General features: G+C 21.3%; 5 protein-coding genes across 5 annotated transcripts; 2 read left to right on the plus strand and 3 right to left on the minus strand. All coding sequences in view use genetic code 6, as the record gives it.

Moving 5' to 3' along the window:
• Positions 1 to 369: 369 nt before the first annotated feature.
• Positions 370 to 1763, minus strand: TTHERM_000688719 (tyrosine phosphatase; the record flags this gene model as incomplete). The annotated part of the gene is made up of 8 exons (XM_012800805.1): positions 370 to 552; positions 610 to 672; positions 726 to 884; positions 938 to 1171; positions 1227 to 1319; positions 1372 to 1554; positions 1604 to 1683; positions 1739 to 1763. The coding sequence occupies 8 exons, from the start codon at positions 1761 to 1763 to the stop codon at positions 370 to 372; spliced, it is 1020 nt and encodes a 339-aa protein (XP_012656259.1).
• Positions 1764 to 3110: 1347 nt separating this feature from the next.
• Positions 3111 to 5791, minus strand: TTHERM_00688720 (dual specificity protein phosphatase CDC14A; the record flags this gene model as incomplete). The annotated part of the gene is made up of 8 exons (XM_001026974.1): positions 3111 to 3183; positions 3239 to 3495; positions 3724 to 3861; positions 3965 to 4030; positions 4315 to 4659; positions 4892 to 5188; positions 5342 to 5415; positions 5644 to 5791. 8 exons carry the CDS (start codon positions 5789 to 5791, stop codon positions 3111 to 3113), a joined length of 1398 nt encoding a protein of 465 aa, XP_001026974.1.
• Positions 5792 to 9173: 3382 nt separating this feature from the next.
• TTHERM_00688740 (hypothetical protein) lies at positions 9174 to 10421 on the plus strand (the record flags this gene model as incomplete). Its single annotated transcript, XM_001026976.2, has 1 exon — positions 9174 to 10421. Exon 1 carries the CDS (start codon positions 9234 to 9236, stop codon positions 10419 to 10421), a length of 1188 nt encoding a protein of 395 aa, XP_001026976.1. The 5' UTR covers positions 9174 to 9233.
• Positions 10422 to 12447: 2026 nt separating this feature from the next.
• Positions 12448 to 14592, plus strand: TTHERM_00688750 (tetratricopeptide repeat protein; the record flags this gene model as incomplete). Its single annotated transcript, XM_001026977.4, has 1 exon — positions 12448 to 14592. Exon 1 carries the CDS (start codon positions 12568 to 12570, stop codon positions 14590 to 14592), a length of 2025 nt encoding a protein of 674 aa, XP_001026977.4. The 5' UTR covers positions 12448 to 12567.
• Positions 14593 to 15772: 1180 nt separating this feature from the next.
• On the minus strand, positions 15773 to 16660 carry TTHERM_00688760 (hypothetical protein; the record flags this gene model as incomplete). The annotated part of the gene is made up of 2 exons (XM_001026978.3): positions 15773 to 15973; positions 16232 to 16660. 2 exons carry the CDS (start codon positions 16658 to 16660, stop codon positions 15773 to 15775), a joined length of 630 nt encoding a protein of 209 aa, XP_001026978.1.
• Positions 16661 to 16888: the final 228 nt, after the last annotated feature.

Genomic DNA, 16888 nt, shown 5'->3' on the forward strand with positions numbered 1-16888 from the left:
TAACTTGAATTAAAATCCATAGTAGTTTTAGTAAGCATTAGTTGCTCATATACTTAATATTAAATATAAGAATTAGATTCCAAAAATTTTATTAAGTAGGATAATTTATTATAGAATAACAATATAATTAATTAATATAATTTTTTTATTGAAATAAATATCTTTGTTTGTTTGATAGCAATAGCGATTTAGTAGATTGTAGATATATTATTTTTTAATATTGAACTGAATTCAATCATTTTAATAAATTTAATTAGAAATCAAGTTTTTAAAACTTAGTTATTATCTTTTTTTAAAATATTTTTTATTATGTTTTAGTTAAAAAATTTAAAAAAAACATTTTTAATTTAATTTAATTTTTTTTTAATTTCATTTAATTTATATAAATAAATTTTATATAGTTTATTCGTTTTCATTCAAAAACTATTCTTATAGTTAGCTTATACTTCCAGGCCTTATTAATCTAATCCAATTTATTATTTGATATGATTCTAGTTTATATTTATATAAACAAAAGCAAGCAATCATCAAGCAAGATCTACCAGATCCTGACTGATTAAAATTATAAAATTAATTAAATTATTTCTTAAAAAATAAATATATTATTACAGTGCAATGAATAGCTATTTTATCTTTTTGGCTACAAATTTAAATAAACTCTCTTATTTGGTCCTAAAGTATATTTAATATTTAATATAAAATATAAATTATTCATTTAAAATTACAAATGTTGGCAAGGAATTTTTTGGAAAATATATATCATGATGTTTAAAACCAAAGTTTGTAAACTTATAAGATTTATATGTCTTTGAGTTTAGCCTAATGATTTGAGTAATTCCTAGATTTCCAAGAACTTCTAAGTATTAACTTGGATCAAGCTGGCTCTTTTTAAAATATTTATTTTCATTTTTAGAATTGATAAAAATATAATTAATACTTATAATTAATTTTTTTAGGGTGATGAGTTTGTGCTGTCATAATTTTAATTCTAAAAGATTTTTGTTAAATATTTATCATCAACAGGAGAGGAGAAGCAATAGAGTTTTTGAGGTACTATTTCAGATAAATTATATTGTATTAGATTGATTGCATATTACTTTATATTAAATTTATTGCAATCAATCCATAATAACTATCTGATCTTTTCAATACTTTACAAAGCTTGATAAAGCTTTTATAAAAGAAATTAAATTGATAAGATATTTTCAAATAATAATAGTAAATACTTTTTAAATTTCACTTTAGATAATACACTTTGGCTTTATTATTTGTTCTATCAAATTTATAAAGGATTTTGAATCATTTTTCAGAGTCGTGATCTAATTTATTTAATCTAAATGTAAAATTTTATAAATTTAAAAACTTTATTACATAAAAAAATCCGATAATTAATAAGAACTAAAGCATTCTACTATCAAGGTGTGAAATGCAAAAAACAATAGTGTTGTTTGGATATTTATTCAGAATCGATATAATTTCATTATTGAATTTGATGATTGAGCCAATATTGAGTTAAAAAAAATTCTTATCTTAACTATTTGTATCTAAATTATTCTTTAAATTTAAAAGTTTAAAATTTATTTAATCTTACAATTTATTTTACTAATTCAAACGAAAAACGCAATAAATTTGAGATATGAGATAGACCTCCTGAATCTTTAGATATTTATATTAATAGCTTTTCTATTTAATAATACAGTATGAGTAAAACTATTTTAGTGTATTAAATCATGCTTACCTTTCAAAATAGTAATGCAATTCATATCAGAATCTTTAAATGTATTTTGAATTCGAGGGTTTATTTCTTGAGATTCGAGCAAGGTATTTTTTATAGTTTTTATTATTTTGCAAATTATTAAGAATAAATATTATTTATAAAATATTCAAATAACAAATTTCAAGAAAACTTAACTCAGATATTAGGTAATATTTATTTATTATCGATTAGCAATAATTAAATTATCTATTTAAATCAATGGTCTCAATTTATCTTAATAACAAATTTTAATTTATAATTTAAACTGAGGTTGTTATTATTTTTTCTGAATGGTTTACATTAGTGTAATAAAGGTTTTATCAATATTATTTTTATTAAGATAAGAAATATATAAAATGTGTAAATTAACTAGTTATTCGTAAAAAGAAAATATAAATGATAAAAAAATTCTGAAACTCAATTTATATTTATTATTGAAGTAAGTAAAGAAAGTGAAGAAAAAATTTATCTATTTCATCAAAATAATTTTAGATAAGTAAGATTTTTATATATTTTTTTAGCCCTTGATAAAAAAAATAAATATGATATTTTAAAGAGATATTTAAGCGTTTTCAAACTACTTTTGAAAATCTAAAAGCAAAAATAAGACATTAATTTTTTCCATTAGAATAAATTTAATATGGATTGATGGATGACTTAAGAGATATATTTAAATTGTAAAATATAAAAAATTAGAAATGTAAATAAATCAATATAAAGAAATTAGTTATCAAAGAAGTACAATTAATTTAAGAAGTAAATTAAAATAATCAAATTTAGATGTAAATTAATAGAAATGAAGTAATTGAATAAAACAAATTTAATTAGTAAACTTAATTTATCAAATGATGTAATTTAAAATTAAGAAGATCAGAAAAAAAATATAAATAAACAAACAAATTATAAATAATTAAATGATGGATGGATGGATTAGATTGTTTTATAGAAAAAAACATAATTTACAAAGGTTTAAATATACATTCATGCCTAAAATATTATACAAATTTAATTTGTTAATTAGCAAAATAAGTGTAAGTTAGCTTACATTTGACTCAATATTATTTATTTATGGATTTTTTATTTTATAAATACACGCAAAAATTTAAAGATAATTTAAAGTAGTTATTATTTAGTATCATTTAGTAGTAAATAAAATTTTGTTTTGTTTATTAATGTTAAAATAAGTTAATGAGAAAGTGTTATTTATTTGTGTTTATGTGTAAGGAATATTATAGGATTAAAATTTATTCATTTATTTTGTTAATTTGTTATTATTAATTGAAAGCTATCAATGCCAATATACTTAATTTTGTAAATCGCTATTTTATTTAATAAGTATTCATTGTAATTCTGATCATTATTAATTTTATTTTTCTGACATTAATTATTAGATAAAAACAAAGTTTGGTATAGGTTTTGATTTCAAACTATTTTATAAATTAATCATTTTTTAATTAAAATTTTTAAAAATTTAATATTTACGTTCTTTTTTGTTCAGAGGATGCGCGGGACTAGCTTGCTGAGACAACTTTAAACTAATTTTTTCTAGGAAATTGGATATCTGGTAAAGATTATTCAACTATGGGATTAGGTCTAAATTTAATAGGAAGTTCTGGGGTGTTTTAAATATTAGGAAAGTTAGGTTGCTTTTTTATGCTGACTACAGGTCTTGCTTAACCAATAGAGAAAGTTCTTTGTCTTGATCCTATGCTCATTCTGAACAACCAAGGCTATTTCTCCTTTATTTATTAAAATGAAAAATGTAAATTTTGATAATTTGAATTGGAAGAGTGGCTGAGATTGATTTACAATTTGCTTAGATTAAAATTAATTATTTAGGGGATTTTTTAAAAAGTAGTAATCAAAATATTTTGGTTTAAGTTAATACTTATAAAAGCAAAAAAGGAGATCAATTTAAAAAAGAGACAGCTTAAGTAGAATAAATAAATTGTTAATAGGGTTTTTACATTCAAGAAAGTGTTTTAAGGTCCATGAATAGATCCAGGTCTGCACAAACGGATCCAGCCAATAAAAGCTCTGGCTGGGAATTTAAAGTGTTTCATAGCATAACATGCTATAAGTGTTCCAGTTCTTCCAAGACCAGCCTTTATATTAAAATTAAAAGTTAATAACTTGTTACTTGCTTTGATTTGATTCAAATTAAATAAGTAATTAAATTCAAATATCAATATTCAGTTAGTTAGTTACCTTGCAATGAACTGCGATTTTTCCTTTAGTTTCTTCTGAGACCTTTAAGAATTTGAGAACTACATCCTATTTTTAGATTTTACAATAAATTAAAAATATTGCATGTAAGTGAATTAAAGTTAAGTAAATTGTGTTTAGAGTTATGAACATGCGATCAATCGAACAGAGTGCTTAACAATTTCTTTTAATTGTAATCAGGGTTTTTGATTAATGTTTTTTTCTAATCTTATTAAATTTGATCGATTATCTTTTTAGTGATCATGAATCTTTTTCAGAATCATAATTTTGATTGGGTATTTTACTCCCAAAAAGAAGCAAGGAAGATTAATTAATTAATTTAAAGTTATTACATCTGAAGGAGCAGATCCATCAGCAAAATATAAATCTGTGTGAGAAATACCGTTTTCTACAAATTTGTTGGCATCATATTCTTCAGAATTGAGTCTAACTATTCTTTCTATTCCAAGCTATTAAAATTTAGGAATTATATCTTCTACAGTGCAGCGTCTCCTGTTTGCCTTATCGTATTGGGTAGCGTAAGGATTTGAAAAGGCTAAAAATTTATTTGGAATAATCCAGTTCATATCTCCATTCTCGAAAAGATACATATTAGTGTACTAAACTAGATTAAAGGTTTCTAAAGAAAACCAGCCAAGACTTATGGCCTTTTCTAATCCTTTCAAACAGTCTAAAACCTTTAATTTTAAAGAATTTTAAACTTAATTTTCAGGTATTTTTATTTAACTAATTTGTGAAATTCGTTTGTGAAGCAATATTAAAATTAATTTTTTTATCCATTCAAATTAAGGATTTTTATTTGACCTTAATGCTTTTCAAGGTTATTACATTTATTTTGAGAAATTTTAATTAGATTGTATTGTATTGGCAATTTATAATAAAACTTTAAATGTTAACGAAATAACTTACGGTCATATCATAAGGATAGTTATGAACATCTTTGTATGGTTAGAGTGGGGGAGATATATTGATAAAAGGTTCCCAGCTTTATTCTGCAGTTCTTTTTAAAACGAGCATTTAGTAGCAGCATATAAGGAGAACTGCATTAGTTCTCAATGTATTATCTTAGTAAGATGTGTAGTGATAAAGGATACTGTTTGAAAATTGCTTTTCTTTTAAAACTTTATCGACATGTATTACGTATCTGTAGATTTAGGAAAGATTTAAAGGTCCGAATTCTTTTATAAATGGTTCATAATACAAATCCTGAGTATTTATTAAAAAAAGAAATTGAGCTTTTAATCAAGGTTTTTGTTAAGATAGATATTTATCAATATAAAGAGGTGTAATAATCTTATTATGCATATATAAAATTTCAAATCTATAAAATAGATAAGATATCTTCGAATTATTTTTTACCTTGTCAGTGCAGAAATAGAAACTATTTTCATCATATTTAGGAGGAGATTATGCTGAAATGAAGAAGAACCTATCTATTTATTATTTAATAAAATATTTTTATTATACCAAAAAGTATTTTTTCTCAAAGTTATGCGAGAGGCTAATAATTTTTATGAATGTTTTTCCCATATATTGATCAATCAATCAATAAATTGAATAATATAAAAAACAATATCAATAATTGTAATTAAAACTTATTTTTTTTTATCCTAAAAAATACATTCAATAAATAGATTATTTTGAGGAATAAATTTAATTACTTTGAATTATTTCAATTATATTTTTTGGTTCATCTCCCTAGCTGCTGGTAGACGCTCTCATGTCCTAGATTGGAGGAGTAGCTGCAGCAGCAGTGGGGCGAGGAGAAGCTTTGATTTTTTTAATCATGGTTGGTTAAGCAATAGACATTTTATAGAAAAAGTAGTATTTAGTTAGTTAGTAAATGAATTAATTTAGTGGATAGCTTTTTGCTTTTTTTTTATTTATTTATTTAGTTTTTGAGTTTAGTAGTTGTTTATTTATTTTGATAATTATAATAACACTGACAACTCCTTATTTTTATTATTTAAAAATAATATCTTGTAATTAACACAAGCAAGGTTCTCCAATTATAATTTTTTTTTTATTGGTTCAATCAGAGCTAACTCGATTGGAAATTAATTAAAAATTAATCTTTGGATAAAAGATTATTTTGTAATTTGCTTCTATCTATTTCTTACTGAAAATAATTCCATTCATTTTAAAATATTCTTTTCCATAAATATTTAAATATCAATGGTTATTCTAAACAGATTTGCGTCAAGCAGCATTTAAACCACAAATCCTTATTATTAATAACTTTAATAAACATAAAAGCCTATATCTTACCATAATAATTAATCAAATTCCATTTTAATACTTTTCTACCTGAAGCAATTACTTAAGATATCAATAATTAAATATTTCAAGATAATACACAGTCACAACCTTCATTTATTTATTAATTTAAAAGAATACCTAGATATTAATTTTGCTGATTCAGTCCATAAATAAAAACATATGAATCAAAGAATTAGCCTCTAAAGCAAAATTAGCCACTCCTAAAAATTATAGTATTTTTATATTTGATTATTATTGCTAAGTTTTCTCACCACTCATTGCAGAGTGATAAATATAAAAAACGCAAAATTTGTCACTTTAATAAAACATTATTTAGTATATTATAAATAAAATAATCTATAAGGTAACATCTTAAAAAATTAGATATTGTGCTTATTTAATTGAAGAAAATTGACAAAATTCAAATTATGTAAGAGCTAAACATTTTTGACATTTATTTTTGAAAAATTATTTATTATAGATGAAAAGAAAAGCAATAATAAGATATTTATTTCGCACTGATAAGCAATTTTAGATTTATTTATTGATGTAAAAAATATTCAAATTCCAAAATAATTTTGAATTTTTGAATTTCTATTTTTGTTAATGAATAGTGAATGAGAAGAAATTAATAAGGAAGAATGAATAAAAAACATTTAAAATTGAAATTTAAAATCCAAGATTTAAAAAATAAATACATTTAAATATTTGATAAATTTAATTATGATTTTAAATAAATATTTTCATTAAAATTTTTAAATTAACTAACTAAATGGAGATTTGTATAAAATTTTTTTATATTTATCCTTTTAATTTGTATTTCTAAATAATTACATATTTATATTTATAAAATATTCCTTTTAGAAACTTTTGATTATAAATTCACTAAATGAGTGGTTCACATTTATGTAAATCTAATTTAGTAATGGTTTTATAAATATCTTTAAGATATCATCTACTTTATTATTAGAATAGCACTTAAATTTCTTAATAAATTAAATTCAGCATTTTTAATTTATGTTAAGTTCTTTTAAAAAGAAGATCAAGGAAAGAAGTATTTATTTAGAACTCCAAAAATGAATTGAGTAACCTTTCCCTGGCTTACAATTTTTTAATATAACTAACAAATTTTTCAAGTATTTAGATAAACATATAATCAATATACTACAATTAATTTCATATTAAGTTCTTATGTTTATATATTTAAAATATATGAAAAGCTCCTTTGTTTTTAATATCAGTCAAATTTAAAAAAAAAATAATTACTAATATAACCCTAATTTTTATTTACAATTAATTACTCATATTTGAGTATTAATCAATCTACTAAGTAGGATTTATTTATAATAATACATATACAGTCTAAATCAACTATTACGAAATGAATTACATATTTATTGATTTTTAATTAATTTAATAAAAAATATTCATTTCTGATTTGAAATAATTTAAATTTACTTTGTTCTAATGCAAATATCATCCAAACGATATCCTAAAATATAAGAAAGTATAATTTATAGTGTATAATGCTAAAATACATTCAAGCTTAAATTAAAAATTTTTAGTATTTCGCTCAAAATAATTCAAGTGTAAAGTGTGCAAAGTAAAATAAAGTTTGTTTTTACTACATTTCTTTTTAATCTAGCCCAAAAAATTTATGAAAATCCTACTTTAATATTGTAAAAAATAATTTTCAAGCATTTTTTTAACATTTGAGCATATAAAAAATATTTTAATATAGGCTATTAAACAATGAAAGAACTAATAATTCTATTTGTAATTATATACCTTAAATTTTATTTCATGTTTAGAACAAATCAACTTTTAATTGTTTTTTACACTTTTATAATTTTGCTCATAAATAAAATTTAAATTTGCCAAATGTTGTTTTTTAAAATTAGTTTATTATCTATTTTAACATTTTTTAATGAATGATAATTCACATTTTTAAATTATTTATTTTTAACCTATAATTGATTGAATCTTTTGCAATTTTTTTTACTTTTGAAAATAAAATTATTTAAAAATCTATGCTAATTAAGTTAGCCAATATTTTAACAAGAATTTACTTTAAATGATTTAGATATTTTTTGATAGAAAGAGTTATTCTTTCATTATATTTTCTTCTAATATATTGGACTACTTTTAAATTCTTATTTTCTAAAAAATTTTTAATAGCTTTTGTGTTTTTTAAGTTGGTAAATAATTTAATGGCAATTATTTTTATAGAAGAGAATATTTTCCCTATAAAAAAAATTTTTTTATACATATTAATTTATAATTGATTATAAAATATTCTTATTTGTTTATTTAAATGTAAAAATTTCTTTTTTTTAACTTAATTAATATTTAAGAAGAAGATATTTTTATACAATCAAAGTTCTATTCAAATTATTGTGTATTTTAATTTTTATTTATTTATTTTCAATATATTGATTATTTTTAAATTCCTATTTGTTTATTTTAATAAAACAATATTTTGTGCTTTAAGTTAAGTGATATTTAGCAAATGTTTACTTTTAAGGAGTAGATATTTATATGAGAAAGAAATTTCAATAAAAATATTTTTTTACAAATTACATCAGTTGTTTTGGAATTGTTATTAGCTCATCTACAAGTAAAAATATACTATTTTTATATAAAATAGAATAAATATTTTTACTTTAACAATTAAACTTTAGCTGTTATTTTATATTTTACATAAAATATATTAAAATTCTTTTGAGTTTCTTTATAAATTTAGTTATGCTAAAATTTGTTGTAAAATTAAAAATAATTTTGAAATGCTTTTTAAATTATATAACCAACCAATAATTTTAAATGTATGATCAATATTTATAATTAATTGAAAAGAATGGCAAATAAAAAATAAAAATTATCAAGATCTATCAAAGAATATTTTAATTAACCTTAAATTACAATTCTTATTTTAAAAATAAAGGAAATAAAATAAAAATAATTAAATCTGATTATATTTATTGAAGTAGAAATTATGAGTGCAAACAAATAATAAATTTTAGCAGAATTGAAATAGAGAGATCTAAAGTCATAACATGGAGGAATAAGCCTCCTCTCTGTTAATAGTAGATAGCAATAAAGAGAACCTAATAACTATATATAGATGCATGGTACCCCTGTTAGTTAGGTTTAAAGAGTTATACCTATTGTGCAATACGTTACTACCAGCCCTCCACCATTTGTTCCATAGTTAATTAAGCCAATTTAAGAAAACTCTAAGCAACCTTTAGATTAAAATTTTTAAAGCCCTTCAAGGAATAACAGTTCGTTCAAAAACAGTATAAAAAAGGACTCCGGCTCTAAGAATGTATCCTTTTATTTACCTAATTCTGATTAATATTAAGGAGATTAACAATATCCCATCTCAAATAACAAGCATAGTAATAGCAACAGCAACAACAATAGTAGTACTAATAATCTAATATTTTAAGATAATAAATTATAAAATTCTTAAAAAATAACTGCTTCGAATGAAACAAGTCCATAGAGAGTCGTTTAATAAAGTTCAAGGATATAGTTAATACAAAATAAATAAAAAGAATTACCATAAGCAGTTGAAAATTAATTTTTGAAGTCTGGAAATGTAAATGGTTTAATTAGCGCAAGGTAAAGTTAGCAAAGCTTGATAAAGATTATTCCAGCTCAAAAAAGTGTTGAATATAACTTAACTCCATTAAGATAGGTAGTTAGTGCGTTTAATACTCCTATAAGAAAAAGAGAAGATCATCTAAGTATCTAGCAAGTCTAAGAAAGAATTAATGGAGGAGAAAATGAAAAAACAAAGGAAATCTTACTGTCAGCAGATAAAGAGAGGTACAAAATATTTACAGACGAGCTACTAGATTAAAGAGAAAAAGACTTAAAAAGGAGAATAGAAAATTTAGAGCTTTAGAGAAACCTAATTGACGATTAATTAAAATTCAAAGAATAATAATTAGAAAAGGTTTCCTCAGAACATTAATAGTGTTCTTAAAGGATACAGAAACTAGAATAAACTTTGGTTGATGTTTATTAAGAAAAAGAGGAAAACGAAAAAAGACTTAATAACAACATAAATTAATTACATTTAATCATTTAAAATCTCTATGAATAAAATAATAAACTTTTACAATAATTTTAGTAAGCAAACAATCCTCCACAAATTCAATAAGTGAATCAATGATAACAGATATTTCTTGTAAATATAAAATAAATATATCAATAAATAAATAGTTAATAAATCTTGAATGTATATGATTAATAAGTTATGTGTATATATTATTCTTTATATAAAGTTTAAATTGCTCTAACACAAATTATAAATTAATTCAAAGAAATTTTCAATAGAATGTATTTCAATTACATATTAAACTGAGCCTTTTTTCATACAAATTATAAATTTATAAAAAGTAAAATAAAAAAAATAAGCAAATAAATAAACAAACAAACAAATATATCAATAAAAACTTAATAAATCTTGAATGCATATTGATTTTATTATATAGACTATTCTAGTTAAGAAGAGCTTATTTCATAAAGATTATACATTAATAAAAAAGGAGGTTTTGGAAAATATTATCCCAAAAAATAAGCAAATTAATAAATACATATATGACTAAAAACATATTAGATATTGAATTAGTATAAATATTTATTTATGATTCTAAAAAAAATGAATATTTTTTCATATAAACTATAAATTTGTTTAAAAAAGAAACTTTTAAACAATAGTTAATTAAAAGGCATGCATACATATATTTTTTAATTTTCACTTTAAAAAAAAATTAATTTTAAAAAAATTCTAATTAAAAAAATTTATGATTTAAATTCTTTTGAAAAACAAACATTAAAAACTGAATAACTCGTTCTATTTTAAATTTATTTACTTTTTTCAATTATAATTACAAAAAAATAATATGTATATTATTACTAATGGAAACATATATTCCCTACTTTTTTTTGTACTTATTAAAATAATTTTTAAAATTAATCTAAATTTTTATGAAATCAAATTTTTTTTCCCCGTTGTGTTGCTATTTATTTTTAAATTTATCTAAAATTATTTGAAAAATGATTTAAAGATTTTATCATTTTAAAAATATAATTGAAATTATAAATTTTAGAAATATAATATCTAATCTTTATTCAGAATTTAATCAGTAATATTAACATTCTCTCTTTTTTAAAATATTAAATTAAAAAATTTCTAGATAAATTGTAAGTTGTTTGATAATAAAGTACTGTTGATTAAAAGTTGCATCCATTTAAAGAGTATTTTTTAGCTTAAATGTCAAAAATATTATTTATAAAAAATTATAACTAAAGAAAGAGGACTAATATATATTGTTTTCAAAATTTCAATTAAATTTTATGAAAAACACTTCAGCTATTAATAAAGTTTTCATACTTAAGTCATTTTATAAGAAAGGCTAAATAAGTTTATGAGTGACTTTATTGATCTTGATTTGCAATAAACTCTTAGCTTCAATTTTTATTATAACTTTATGTTTATATAAAAAGAGAATTAATTTCGTCTAACAATATTTTCTATTAGAATTTAGTTATCTAATTTTTTTGTTTTGATAATCAATTATAAAGCTGATCAAACTTTTTTAACACTTTTTAAAATATGAAAAATCTTAAAAGGCACTGATAGTTCCTATTAATGCAAATTAATGAAATTTAATCATCAAATTAACAGTATGGTAAGCATGAACAATCTAATTTATTAAGCAAAATGATGTCAACTAATTAAAAATTAAATGATTTTTACTATTAAACAAACAAGTCTAAATGTGGACAAATTTACAGAATAAATATAGAAGCTTACTAGTTTATTTGTTTATAAATTCGATTTAAAATGCTTATGTGTAAAACAATATGTAGTTGAAATAAAACATACACAAAGTTATTCAACTTCAGTGCATTTTGCACTTTTAAAATTTAAAAATAGTATAGACAGCCGCTGAAAGAAAGATTTTTATTTTTCTATTTTATATAAGGAGAAAAGACAAAAGTGAGACTTAAAAGCTATTGAGAAGAAGAAAAAATTACGCACTATCTTATCAAATTTATGATCATTAAAAAGTGGGTAAGTAAATTTATATTTTTATAGTGACCTAATATATTATAGATAAATTCATAAAGAACTGAACCATACAAATTCTAATATAACAAACAAACAAACTCTGATTGATGCATATACTTGAAAAGAGGAAACATTTCAAGAAAAATCAAATAAAAAGCAAGTATAAAATAGAACTATTTTTAATTAAATCAAGGCAATTAATAATCAATAAATATTATTTAAAACTGCTTATTAAACACTCATGTTGAATATTACCACAAAGGTTTAAAGAGCCTTCTCCATGAAAGCTCTTTGCGATTAATACAAATAACTTTCATTAAACTAAAATACACAATAAACAAAATTTCAATTCGGAACTATGACTTCTTAGATACTTGAGTCTAATAAGTAATAATCTATAATAATCAATAAATAATAGCAATTAAGACTCAATAGCTCCAGGACTTAACACTCTTTCAGATTATCTCTCTAATAAAAGGATAAACATTTTTCCAGTCTCTTCTTCAAAAGTTAAAACACATTTTTCACTTCTGTGTTTGCTAATAACAAAATCTAAAAGCGTATTAGCTTGATTGAGTAGGAAATTGAGAGTAATATGGATAGTATGAATGCATAAGAATTGTTAGATAAAATTACTGAATTAATTAATTTAAAGACTGAATTTCACCAAGATAGCTAATACTTAGGATACATTTCAGATTTGTAAAAGAAATCAAATGCTCTCTACTCGTTGCGCAAGACAGACTAAGCTCTCTCTATCTTAAAATAAATAGAAACATAAGTTGAAAATACTTTAGCATCAGGAGTAAATCTTAAAAGTGTGTAGGATAAAAAGTAAGAGACTATTAACTTAAAAATTGAATATGCAAATACAATTCTAATGCGTGCTTAGATGCAAGATATGTATCACAACGAATAAGAAGCTAGCTAGGCAATTTAAGACTGCTTGAAGGCTATAAAAATACTAGAAGAGACAAAATAAGCTGAAAGTGATCACATGGTTGTTGCCTAACAAACTCTTGGTGAAACTTTTTATAAGTTAGGTTACATTAAAGAGTCTGCATAATCCATAGAAAAAGCAGCTTTCCTTCTTGAATAACTTATTTCTGAAATATAGGAAAAATAAAATAGTAAGTAATCTAAGCATAATGAATAAGAAAACGAGTAAAATATGCGCCATCTCACATTAAGATAAGCTATCTTATTTGAAACTTTAGGAAATTTGCATTTTGATTTACGTAACATGCAATAAGCAGAAATGTTTTTCACTGCTTCTTTAAATTTATGGGAGAATAAGATACAAAATAAGAATTAAAACAACTTAAACTCTCTTGATGAGTTAGTTTAGTAATCCACCTAACATAACATAGAAAATTCAAAAAGAAATATCCACCCATTACATATGAGATGCCTGAATAGTATTGGTACTTTTTACAGCACTAGCGGCTAAACAATAAAAGCTCTGTAAGTGCTTAGTAATGCAAAGAAATACATGCACTCTGCCAATATAGAAAATGCTGATAACTACTCGTGGGTTTTACTCAATATGGCTAAATCTTATTACAAGTAGTAATAGTATGGAACATCATTCGAACTAACCCTTGAATCAGAATAAGTTGCTCGTTAATTCTAAATTTCAGTAATAAATCTAGCTTAAATTCTTGAACATAAGAGCTCTCTTCTCACTATGTAAGCAAAGCATAAAGAGTCAGAAGAAACAATAAATGAGGCTTTAAGTCTATTTAAAGAAAACAGCTAAGAACCAATCTACTGTCGTTTACTATTTTCAAGAGGTATGCAATGCATCTAAAATGAATAATTTGAGAAAGCAATAGAATATGCTTAAAAGAGTAAACATTTAGTTGAAACCATTCGTGGAGAAAACGACGAACAAGTTGGTGATGCTTTGAGAATTATGGGTATGGCATACTGCTCAATATCTTTTAGGATCAGCAATAAGACCTCTGAAAAGGAAGATACATTTAATTATGGAATAATGTGTTTAGAAAAAGCCATTCAAATTTTTTCAATCAACCATGAAACCAGACTTTAAGATCAAGAAGCTATACTAGGAGATTTAGCAAATATCTACGAATATACAAATAATTGGAAAAAGGCAATTATGTCTTATGAGTAATAAAGATCAGTCAGAATATAAATTCTTGAAAGTGTTGGATTACCTGCTAATACAGATTAAATAATAACATTAATTGATGAAAAAATATAGTAATTATATGCCAAAAAAAATAAATCTCAGGCTAAATGATTAATTGACTAACTAACCAACTAACTAATAAATATAAAAATTTCCTATTTATTAATAAACACGCACGTTTATCTCTTTCTTTCTCTCAAATTTACTTAAAATCTTAAAACTAAAATTTCTTAATTATCAAGAAAACACGTTATTTCAAGTATTTTACTTCATTGATTTCTTAAAAATTAATTTATATTTACAAATGAGGTATATCAAATTGTTTATATTTATTTTTATAATGAAACAGTTTGTTTATGTTTTCGTTTATTAACTAATTCTGATTACAACCAAACCATCAATCAAAACATTTTAATTATCTTCATTTTATTTTGGATATGATATTTATTTTTTATTTAAATATGATTAAGTAAATTTAAACAATTATGTCATTCATATTGACCAAATCCAACCAAAAGGATATAATAAAATATTTATTTTTTATGTTTGATGTGTTGATAATTAATGTTTAAGTCATTTTAAATATCAAATAAATTAAATTCAAATTTTTATTTTTCTGATTTAACATTTTTTTTATTATTAATTTTAAAAAAATCTTTTTAATTATTTGCTAAATGAAAAGAAAAAAAGTAATTTTTAAAAATAAAACTCAAATAATAAATAATATTTTATTTTTAATTGGTTTTCTATTTTTAGTATTAATAAGTGATATCAATTAATTTTGTAAATTTTAAAATTTTTATTTTTTATTTTTAAAAAAGCTTTTTAGTTATTTGCCAAAATAAAATAAAAAAAGTATTTTTTAAAAATAAAACTCAAATAATAAATAATATTTTATTTTTAATTGGTTTTCTATTTTTAGTATTAATAAGTGATATCAATTAATTTTGTAAATTTTAAAATTTTTATTTTTTATTTTTAAAAAAGCTTTTTAGTTATTTGCCAAAATAAAATAAAAAAAGTAATTTTTAAAAATAAAACTCAAATGATAAATAAATATTTTATTTTTAATTTATTTATTTTTAGTATTAATTAAAATATAAATTAATTTTGTAAATTTTTCAATCAAAATAATTTTTTTGAAATTAATAGTTGAATATTAATTTATATATTTTATATTTATCTTAATATTTTACAAGTAAAGATTTATGACAAATATTTATTTTCTTAATTGATTATAGAAGTTTTAAATTAAAATTTTATTTTAATTTGTTAGTAATAAGTAAATCAGTCAGTTATTTCCTCCATTAATATTCATATGCTAATTAGTTGCGTTTAAATTTTAACTTATATTTTAATTTGAAGTAGGTATATTGCCTACAGCTAATACACTTTATGAAATTAAACCTTTCATAGTATCCATTTCTTCTTTTAATTCTTTAATTTTTAATGTATAATCTTCAATTGCACTATTTGTTTTGACATATTCATCCTTTTTAATTTATAATTATTTATTTTAAATAATGATTTTTGAAATAAAAATTATTTTCATATCAAATGGCTAAAAACATTTTTAAATTAAAAATCTTAATATTATATAAGCAATTATTATTTTGATTGGGACATCAAATTTTAACTGCCACAAAATATTAAATAGAGAGAGAATAAGTCTAATAGGTGATTTAGTTTTAACTTAAAATTTCAGAAATATGCATCGTTAAATTTTAAAAAAAGTAAAATTTTAATTTACTTGCAAAGCTGCCCTTTCAGCAGTTATATTTTCTAATTTATCTGAATATTATTTAGCTGTTTATTATAACTATACTCTTTATTTTACTAATTCTTCTAAAGCTAATGAATTTTTCATCATCTCACTTTCATAAATGTCTTTTTCTCTTTTTAACTTCTTTTTTAAAGAACGCAAATTATTTAGTTCGTCAACTTCACGAGCACATTTTTCACTTTCCTCCTTATTTGATTTTTTTGAATTCTCATATTAATACTTCAGATTTTCTTCTTGCAATTCAGCTTCTTTTCTTACTTCATAAATCTATTTATATTCTCTTTCTAATTTTTCTTTTTCTCTTCTAAGCACATCACATTAGTTTTTAGTGGCTTCATATAAATTTTTGGCTTTTAAAATTTTAGCAGAAAATTCTTACAAAACTTTTTCGCTCATGTTTGAATATACTTTCTTTGATTTTATAAAATAATGGCTTTGATTAAAAAATATTTTTATTTATCAGCAATTGTTTTGCTTATTATTAAAATTTTTTAGAATTAAATTTACAAATTTATTAATTATTGAAGGAACGAAAATAAATAAATAAATAAATATACAATATCTGAATTTTACTTTACCTTTTTAAATCCATGTAAATTTCAATATAAATTTCTATGGCTCAAC

Source organism: Tetrahymena thermophila (genome assembly GCF_000189635.1).
Source record: "Tetrahymena thermophila SB210 genomic scaffold scf_8253915, whole genome shotgun sequence".
Classification (NCBI taxonomy): Eukaryota; Ciliophora; class Oligohymenophorea; order Hymenostomatida; family Tetrahymenidae; genus Tetrahymena; species Tetrahymena thermophila.